We start from the raw sequence: 10,066 nt of genomic DNA on the forward strand, positions 1-10,066 counted from the left end.
TCAAGCCTGGACTCTCCCTAGAAACCAAAATGACTGAGCGGAGGCTCTCGTACTTTGGCCATATCACAAGACAACATGACATATGAGAAAAGATACTGGAAAAAGAGGAAAACCACATTACAGGTGAAAAATCAAGGAAGCCACAGCCCTGGCTTTGCAAGACCTGAGCAGAACTATTAATGTATCAAAGGTCTCTCGTTCATAGATGCACCATAAAATGAAGCTGACTCAATGCAACTAACAATAACACACATTGCAAAGATGGTGAGGCAGTAGCTTGTCTAGAGCTAAGGAAGCCCACATTTTTAGTGACCAAAAATGAGCCGTGCCTGGTGCATTTCAGCAACAAACACAAACAGAATCAGCAGCGTCTTAAAGACTTATCCGTTTTTATTTGGCGCAGGCATTTGTGGACTGTATCTGGCATACTGCATTGCTGCAGTTCATGAAAAGCTTTGCCAAATAAAAGGTGTTTTAAGCTTTCAGAGGCTGCAAGACTCTTTCCTATTTGTGGGGTGCAATATGAACAGCTGGAATCTAGGCAGCAAAAGTCAGGCTATCACAAGCAACCTGACTATGAATGAGGGCTGCTTTCCCCTTGTTCCAAAAGCAGATTACCTCTGGGAAGCCAGGCTACGAAAGCCGCCACGTTTTTCCTACGGTTGCTGCTTGGCAAGTGGTACTCGCTGGTAGACTGCCACTGAACGAGGAGTTTCTATGGAGCCATTGCTTGAGGTGCGAAATCACAGGCTCCATTCCGCCGCCTCTGTTAAGGCCTTCCTCCATCATCTCCTTACCTGGAAGATACAAATTTTTAAAAAATCAATATTTGCCACATATATGTCTCCTTCTCGGAGGATGCCACAGAAGGACGGTTAGAGAGACACAAAGTGGTATGACCTGATGCAGAAAAACAATGACAGCACATAAGGCACAATAAACATAGACACAAGCAGGTGCCATGATTAAAAACCATGACAAGGAAGAGGACAGTTGTTGGGTTCAAGGAAAGCAAAGGGCCGAAGGCGAAAGCAGCAAGGCCTGGATGACTCTAGATGCTGGCAAGGAGAGCATTAGTCTCTATGCTCAGCCATGCTCCTCTGCCAGAGTTCAGCTGATGCTCACCTCCTCTTCTGGCTTCCTAAGAGGCAGGCAGAGAATGAGTTAATGCACAAACCCTTCTACTTCCGGATGTGTTCATCATAGCTCTGGGCTGTGGAGCTGAGAGAGAGAGCATCTTTCTTTCTCTGCCTCTCCTCCCCTCCTCCTCCTCCTCTTCTTCTTCTCCTTCCCAGATATACAGAGAGAGAAGCAAACAGAGCCACCTAAGAGAGAGAGGTACAGATAGAGAGAGGGCAGGCAACCAACAAGGAGAACATAGACACACATACACACATGCATGCAGGCAATCCATTGGATGCATATATCCTTACGATTATTATTTTGGGCCTCCCCAAAGCATAGATATTCTCATCCGCACCCTAATATATTTTTCTGCCTTCCCCAGACAAATTCCAAACTCCCAAGCAGACCAGAAAAGGAGGGCAAGGAAGAGAAGGTGCTTCATCTATTTCTACATCCCTCCATCCCTCTATCCATCCATCCTTTCCAAATGCAAGATCTACTGCTGCTTTAAGAGAAGGAGGGGACCAGAAATTGACAAACCCATCTTGTGTGTGTGTGTCTCTGTCTCTGTCTCCCCCCCCCCCTCTTTTGCTTGGCTGGCCTCTCTCTGTTGGCTGAAAAGAGGGGGCTTTTTTAAGGATCTGGAGCCTCTGGGGCGGACAGGCTGGGTGGGGGGGCTTTTGGGACCCTCTGAGCCCCCCCCACACCTCTCCTCCACCTTCTCTTCCTCTTTCTCCTCCCTCCTTTTTCTTTGCTTTTCTTTTTCATTCCTTGCATCTTGGCTTTTGATAGGATTGAAGCCTCCCCCCAACCATTGAAAAAGAAAGGGGGGGGAGGACACACACACACAGTGGATATTGTCCATGTTTTGAAGGAGGGAAGGAAGCAGCAGCTCAGGAGGAGGGGGAACAAAAAGAAGGAAAGAAAGAGAAAGAAAAGAGAAAGAAAGAAATCAAGGCTAGGAGAGTGAGAGTGTTTTGGAGCAGGGGGTCTTGATAGCTGTGGGTCCTCATCACACCCCTCTCTTTCTCTCTCTCTCTCTCTCTCTCTCTTTCTCTCCTCCTCCTCCTCCCTTCCATCCTTCCAAAAAACTACCACCACATTGCTCCTGAGACATCTTCTGCAAGGACCATCAGTCACTTGGAAGTCTGACAGATCCCTCAAGGCTTGATGGACAGCTACTTGGGAGAAAGGAGATCCCTCCAAGCAAGAAAATAAAGCCCCCCCTCATTTTATTTTATTCTATTTTATCTTTTTAACACATAAGACCACATTCATGGAAACCTCAAGCCGGCACCCGACTAACCCACCTGCTTAGTTTTTCAGACTCCAAAGGCTGAAATTTGGGGACATTGTTGAAATTCTTCTTTGAAACTCTTGACCAAGCTGCAAGGCAACTGTCCCTCTGGGTTTGGAGAGAAAAATCATTATATATGAATATATATATTATTTGTTTTCAAACAGCAGCAACAACTAAGAAAACTAAAATCCTTTCTTCTTCATCATCTTTTTGGCAACATTGTCCTAATTTTTTATTATTGCTCTCCTCCTCTTCCTTGGTTTTGTTGGAATGATGGACTTAAGGAGGGAGCCAGAATGAAAGACCCCTTCTTTGGAAAGGACTGAAGTTTTCCCTGGAAACTTTAAAGCCGTAAGGAAAAGACACGCTGGAGGATAACATTTAGGACTATCTGATGGCACAAAGGGTAGGTGATGCTCTCCTTCTAGATCTCTCTCTTCTGTCCTTTCACATGCACTTTCTCTCCTCCAAGGTCCCTGTATAGTTTTGGCCTGGAGTGTCCTTTCTTTTTCTTTTCTTCTTTGCCAAAAAATTAAAACTAAAACAAGTCCTTCTTGACTTGTTGATTTCCAAACTAAAACTCCAGTTTGGACAAAAAGACCCTTTCCCCCCCTCCCTTCAGAATCTTTTTGCTTTGGAGAGAAAAAAGAGAGGGAGGAAAAAAAAGAAAAGAAAGGAAAAGAAGAGAATTGTTTGTGCAAAATTGTATTCCTGCAAAATTGTAGAGCAATCTCTGTCATGGGCTTGAACCTGTTTGCCTTCTAAATACCTTTCCTCCACCCAAAAAAAGCCTCCCAGGTCAACTTTGGACGTGTAAATACTGTATGTCTTTTTATCCCACTAAAGTCTGGTTGGCAAATGTCAAGTGGAATTGGGGAAAGGAGGGCACAATGTTGGAGGAAGAAAGGCCATGACTTTTCTAAAATAATAATAATAATAATAATAATAATAATAATAAATTGTATTTCTGCAAAATTGTACAGCAACCTCTGTTCTGGGCTTGAACCTGTTTGCCTCCTTTCCTCCCCAAAAAAGCCTCCCAGATCAAGTTTGGATGTGTAAATATATATCATATTATTTTCCAAGAAGGACAAATAGTCCTCCCTTCCAGAGGATCTCAAGCCCTCTCTAGGTCCTCTTTAAACTTTGTTGGACAGATCTGGCTTTAAAGGTAACCCCATCCCTCTTGACAAGTCTCCCTAGCAAACCTCTGCAAAAGAGAGAGAGGCACAGGGTGTGACTTTGGGGGAGAGTAAACCCTCCTTCCACCCCCCAAAAACCCCTCTCCTCCAGGGCAAGCCATCCCTTGACTCCCTTCAGCCTTTTGGCTTTGATTTGGTGCTGCTCATTTGAAAGCCTCAATGGGGCTGCTTTGTGGCATTTTGTGATGCCTTTCTCAAGTTTTTCCACTCTCTTCTCCTCCTTTGAAGGCCCTCCATGGAGAGGCAGAAAAGGACTGCATGGCTTGAAAGCCTGGGGTTAATGGGGCTTCAATGTGGCCAGTTGTCAGAGAGGCAGGGAAAAAACTCTTTCCTTTCTTTCTTTTTTTCCTTTTCTTTTCTTCCATATGACTCTGAAAGTCCCAACCATAACCATTTAGTTAATAACAATTTATTTTTGAAAGGGGTAACATTGCAGTTCCCATATTTTGAAATCCAGCTTTTTACCTTTTCAAAGCCAGGCAAAATGAGCAAGCATCTTTTTGTATGAATCTCACTTTTTAAACCAACCCTTTAAATAAAAACCCTGTAAAGTGATAGAGGAGAATTTTTCCAACTTTCTTTCCAATCTGAAGTCAGCATTTGCTGCTTTATACATATCTACATATCTCTATCACTATCTATCTATCTATCTATCTATCTATCTATCTATCTATCTATCCACACACACACATATATATAATACATTTCAAAAATCTTCTGATTAATTTTTCCGATGATAGCAATGCATTGATTTCTCTATCGGCAAAAGCAGGCTAGAGTTGGAAACACTTTCAAACTTTCCCACTCCCGCGAAGCCATTTCAAAACAGGATCAATACTTTTGTAGACCCTGAGCTTGAACTTTCTCTTCTGCAGCCCAGGGATTTTTAAAAAATCACTTTTTAAAAAATCCAGTAGATCTCAAACAATATATCTCTTCAAGAGAGGATCTGTAAAGAATTGAATCATTTGTGATCGATTTTAAAATATGCATTTTGGAAAAGTGGCATCCTTGGAAAGATAGGTCTGAGGAGTTTGGGGGGAAGAAAAATGAGGGTTTGCAAACCAAGAGATAGAGGTGAAATGGTTCTGTTTTGCACAAACAAGAGCTGAGATAAAGGGATGATTTAAATAAGAATAGTTGGCAAGGAAGGAAAAAATTCACACTTTTTTTCCTTTGGGGAGAGAAGGAGATAGGAAAAGTTTTTTCCCCTTGTTTTAATTTTTTAAAAAATTAAAGTTTAAAGTGCTAAAGTGAAGATTTAATAAATTCTTTAAATTCATTAAATAATATTTGTTTCATTAATTCTCTGGAAAGAATAAAAGGAAGGAAGGAAGGAAGGAAGGGGAGCAAAGGAAAAAGTGTATTTTTACTACTTGATCTTGGAAACAAGGAGGAAACTAAGAGGATGGCAGGGAAGAAAGTTAATACAAGCCTAGGATTTTGAATCCCGTGTGTTGGAAGCTCTGTTTCAGAGGAAGAAATTGGCAAAAACATCTCTGAATACCCCTTTCCTAAAAAAAATTACTAGGGTCGCCATAAGCCCACAGGCAACCGAAACACACACATTTCCCCCCCTTTTAAAAGCCCAGTTTTAAAAAGCATGGAAATTGAATTGACTTGAGACTAGTCCAAATCCCAGGCTGGGAAACCCAAGCTGTGTGATGTTTTGTGCGTTTCTTTGCTTTGTGTGTTGAATTTTTCTTTCTGAAAAGTTCACTGCCTTCCTTCCCTTTTTAGGAGGAAGGTTCCCCTGCTAACTTGCAAAAGTGTCCCCAAAAGTGACCCTGGCGTCTTCTTCTTGTTCATTGAAAAACTTAACAGATTTGGGATTTTTAAATAATAATAATAATAATAATAATAAAATATCAGATAGGGTCTTTATTTTATTTTATTTTTGGAGGGAAAGAAGTTTTAAAAAATAAAGAAATATCGGGAGCGAAAAATTAGAAAGCCTGATCAGCAAAGAATTTTGTATATCTATGAAAGAGTATGGGCATCTATCTATATTTCACTTTGGGGTTTTTCCCCTTAAAAGGATATATAGTTCCCTTTGTGGGGCTGGCTAAGGAATGGGGATGGTTGGCACGAACAAGGCCGGCTTGGTCAAACTGACCAGCCAAGATGGCATGAAATTGACTTCAGCAATGAAAAGGCACCAGCAAAAACAACAAAAGGATTGGAAAAGCCCAGCTAGAGAGGCTAGTGAAGTTTGGGGTTATGGTGAAGGATGATTAGAAACAGAAATGCTCCCTCTTGCCCTTGGACTATGTATTTTGCCAGCCAAGGTACGGATGGAGATATATGGGAATGAGCTGGAACTTTTGGGTTTGTGAGCAAAGAAGGACTAAGAAAACCAAACCGATGAAGGAAACGTATCCAAAGGGAGCAGTGTTGGCCATAAGAGCAAAGAGCAATAACACCCCAAATCCACAAAAACAGGGCCAAAATGATGGGGAGAAAAAGAAGAACCAGGTTCCTGTCAACTGGATCAGGTCTAAGGGCCTATTTTCTGCTCTTGGGATCCTGAGGTGGAGACATAAAGATTGACCAAAATGCTCCCAAACAATTATTTTAAAAATATTAAAAGTCTGATTTTAGTTTTGCAAAACTTTTTTTTAATGATTAAACATGTGTCTAAATTCAAAAGTGACTTGATACTCTTGGAGGGGGTCTGAGAAAGGCAATCTAGTTCCCCATTTGTTTCTGAGCAAGAAGTAAAACCAAAAACCCAGAGGGAAATCTGGAGAGCTGAGGGTCGCATGAACAGTCCCAAAGGGCCACATTTAACCAACCTTAATCCTATATCGTTGTTTTGCCTATGGGAAGAATGGAGATCTTTCAAAGAAGTCCCCTTTAAAAAAGGTCAATAACTTAGCAGTACTTCGCTGTTTTATTTCCTCTTCCTCAGGCAAAAAAATTTGCAAGGGGGGGAATAATATCTTTGAATATCTTTGATATGAAATAATAGGTTTGATATTTTTAAGATATAGGGCCATCCCAAGACATTGTGAAGGTTGCAGACTTGCATGCGCATTTTTACAAAATGGTAGAAGCAGAGAATACAGTGAAATAGCATCATAATCATCATCATCTAATGCAAAATATTAGATGTATACAATGAAATATCATCATCATCTAATGCAAAATAGTACAAGCAGAGAATACAGTGAAATATCAAAACCATCTAATGCAAAAGTGCAGAAGTAAAGAATACAGTGAAATATCACCATCCTCTAATGCAAAATAATAGAAGTATACATTGAAATATCATCATCATCTAATGCAAAATTGTAGAAGCAGGGCATACAGTGAAATACCATTAAGATCGTCATCTAATGCAAAATAGTAGCAGAGAAACATCTTCATAATGCAAACTAGTAAAAGCAGAGAATACAGTGAAATGCCATCATTACCATCATCATCTTCTAATGCAAAGGACAATAACATCCCAAATCCACAAAGCAGCCGTACCTTTATTGGCCAAGCAAAATGCCCAAATCCCTCACAAATCTATTGCCTAATGCAGTTAATCGTGTGTGTTATCAGTCAGGCAAAAGGGCCTAATAACTGATGAGGCATTCCAAGAATTGTTGGACGCATAAAAAATAATATTATCCTTTTAGTTCCTCGGGGAGATCTGGATCTTTGATCCGAGCGGATGATCTTTTGGGAAGGGGGCTCAGCTGGGATTGTAGCTCTGAAGATCAGGGTTTGAATCCCGGCTCAGCCATGGAAACCCTTTGGGTGACACTCTCTCAGCCTCAGAGGAAGGCAAAGGCTAATTTTGAACAAATCTTGCCAAGAAAAGGTTTGCCTTAGGGTTGCCCTAAGTCAGAAACAAAGTCCCACCATCTTTGGATGAGATATTCCCACATTCTCCAAATGTCTAGCATTGCAAAAAGTGAGATGCTGAAAATCATTCCTCTTTTTGGAACTCTTTCCTATTTGCTCAGTTCCCTCTTTTGTGTCTTCTCTCTTTTCTTTGTATCCCTAATTTCTGTTTTCTAAATTCTCAGCAGAAGTTTGTGGAGTTGCTGCAAGGCTCAATATTTGGGGACTGAAGGGAAACCTCTCCTGGGGGGACAGACTTTTTATTTTGGGGGAACAAAACCCTCCTTTCTCCCTCCTTGGATGTCCATTCTTGGGGTTTGACCTGACCAAGGATCAGATGTTTTTTGGGGGGATGTCCTTGTAGTTGAAATGTGGAGGTGGCAACATTGGAAAGGCCAGTCTGGGGAGGGCACATGCCCTACTTGGGACTCAGGCTGCATCCGCACTGCAGAAATAATCTGGTTTGACCCCACTTTAACTGCCATGGCTCAAGGCTATGGAATTCTGGGGTGTTTAGTTTTGTGACAGGTTTGGCCTTCTCTGTCAGAGAGCTCTAGTGCCACAACAAACTACAAAACAGAAATCCCATAGCACTGAGTCATGGCAGTTAAAGCAGTATCAAACTGCCTTACTTCTGCTTTGCGGATGAGGCCTATGATCCAACACACACTGTAGAAATAACCCAGTTTGAGACCACTTTAACCACCTTGGCTCAATGCTAGGGCACTCAGGGAATTGTAGTCCTGTGAGACACTTGGCCTTCTCTGTCAGGGGACTCTGGGACCACAATAAAATTTCCCAGGATCCCCTAGCACTGAACCAGGGCAGTTAAAGCAGTCTCAAACTGGATTATTTCTGCAGTGTGTTTTGGGCCTACGTCTACAATACAGCTTTGCTCTGGTGCGGCAACCAACAACAGCTCCAATTATTCAATAGCATGGAGCCAGGGCAGTTAAAGTGATGCCAAACAGGATTAATTTTGCAGTGCAGAGACAGCCTGACTCCTATTATAGTCCCATTTCTTTTTGCCAGGGTCTCCTCCCTCTCTGCTCTTTTGGGAAGGAAGGTTTGCTGGGGGTACAGTATATTTGGAAGTGCAGTGTCTAAAGTGTGTCTTCTCCTTTCTCCTTTGGTGCCGGTCTCTGCCCCGCTGGGCCTGCAGTACGATGAGTTGGTCCATTACGCCGGGATGGAGGGGGTCTCTCTGCCGGGGGCCGGGGGCTTTGCAGACCCCCACCCAGGAAGCCGGGCCCTGGGCCCCCACCCTCTCAGCCAGGCCTCTCCCTATGGCTCCGCAGGGGTCAGCACCCACAGGCCTGGCATGCCTCCCGGGCTGGGTACCAATGATGCCCTGAAGAGAGAAAAAGATGAAATCTATGGGTAAGTCTCAGTTTTGGACTGGAGAGTGACAGGGTGGCCAGGGGTGCCCTGCCTTCCCTGGACCTATCCTCCTTTCCCTGGACCTGTCCTGTCCTTGGATCTGCCCTCCTTTTCTAGGACCTGTCCTCCATTTCCTGGACCTCTTTTCCTTCACCTGTCCTCCTTTCCCTGGACCTGCCTTCTTTCACTAAGAATCATGAAGGTTTCCCTATATTTCCGAACATCACTAAGGAGCATAAATTCATGTTTCCATTTGGAACCTCACTAAGCATCATGAAGGAAATCACTACATGTCTGAGCATCCCTAAGGAGCATGTATTTATGTCTCTGTGTTTTGTTTTTCCTTTCACTTGTATTTGGTCATTTTTCTGGAGTGTCCTACATTGCACAGGGCCTTGTCCTCCATTGTGGCATCTGCACTGCAGAAATACTGTAATACAGTTTGACACCACTTCATGAAGCCGGGGCAGGTAAAGTGGTATCAGACTGGATGATTTCTACAGTGAGGGACCCAATCCGGCTCCTCTCTCCTTACCTGGGAGGAAGATCTGTACTGTAGATCCCAAGGGGATTTACCTCTGAGGAGACCTGCTCCACGTTGGCCCCAAGGTGGGGAATTTTTGAGGGGAAGGAAAGAGGGCTTTGGGGTCCTTTTTAGGAGGCTGCTCGTCCTCCTCCTCCTTTGGGTTCTAATGGATCCATCTGTTCTGTCTGAGTCCCAGTGTCTGGGTTCTAATGGATCCATAATGGATGATCCAGAGCCGCCTTGCTTTATTACAGCATCCTTGATTTTAAAGATCCCTTTGGGTTTGTGCCGGATCACTCCAGAGTTTGTTTCTTAAGACTTTTCCCTTCAGATCCTTGCAAATCTACCCCATTCCTTGTTTGGTTTCATTCAAAAACCCATGCTTTCTCCTGCCTTGATATATTTCTAAGGATGGACCTCATGATTCAAAGATCTCTGGGCTCTTTTTAAAAAGAAAACTGGATCCAAACCTGTCCTGGCTTTTGCATTTCTGAAACCCTAGAGACTGGGTTGTGCACACCTCATTTTCAAAGGCCTTTTGTATGCTTTTAGGGTCAGCTTTCAGAAGAAGGCAAGAATTAGGGAACGGTGAATATTTGGGCTGAAAATGTCAGATTTTGAACTCCAGAGCACAAGTTTCTTGCAGTTGCAATGTTAAAAGAGACATCTTTTAACATCCATGGGAAGGGGCGGGTAAGA

At 42.9% G+C, this 10,066-nt stretch overlaps 1 protein-coding gene across 3 annotated transcripts in view; it reads left to right on the top strand.

The window, feature by feature from the left end:
* The window catches only part of LOC121917575 (homeobox protein meis3-B-like), an 86,155-nt gene that overhangs the window by 42,157 nt on the left and 33,932 nt on the right, over positions 1 to 10,066 (top strand). For 2 of the 3 annotated variants that reach the window (XM_042443645.1, XM_042443647.1), the window contains exons 1-2: positions 1,297 to 2,831; positions 8,624 to 8,841. In XM_042443645.1, coding sequence (XP_042299579.1) covers positions 2,820 to 2,831; positions 8,624 to 8,841 — 230 coding nt within the window. In that variant the 5' untranslated portion in view covers positions 1,297 to 2,819. Of the gene's footprint in view, positions 1 to 1,296; positions 2,832 to 8,623; positions 8,842 to 10,066 lie in introns of those variants that run through there. The other variant, XM_042443646.1, reaches the window with a different exon arrangement.

The sequence above is a fragment of the Sceloporus undulatus genome, unplaced genomic scaffold (genome assembly GCF_019175285.1).
Source record: "Sceloporus undulatus isolate JIND9_A2432 ecotype Alabama unplaced genomic scaffold, SceUnd_v1.1 scaffold_24, whole genome shotgun sequence".
Taxonomy (NCBI): Eukaryota; Metazoa; Chordata; class Lepidosauria; order Squamata; family Phrynosomatidae; genus Sceloporus; species Sceloporus undulatus.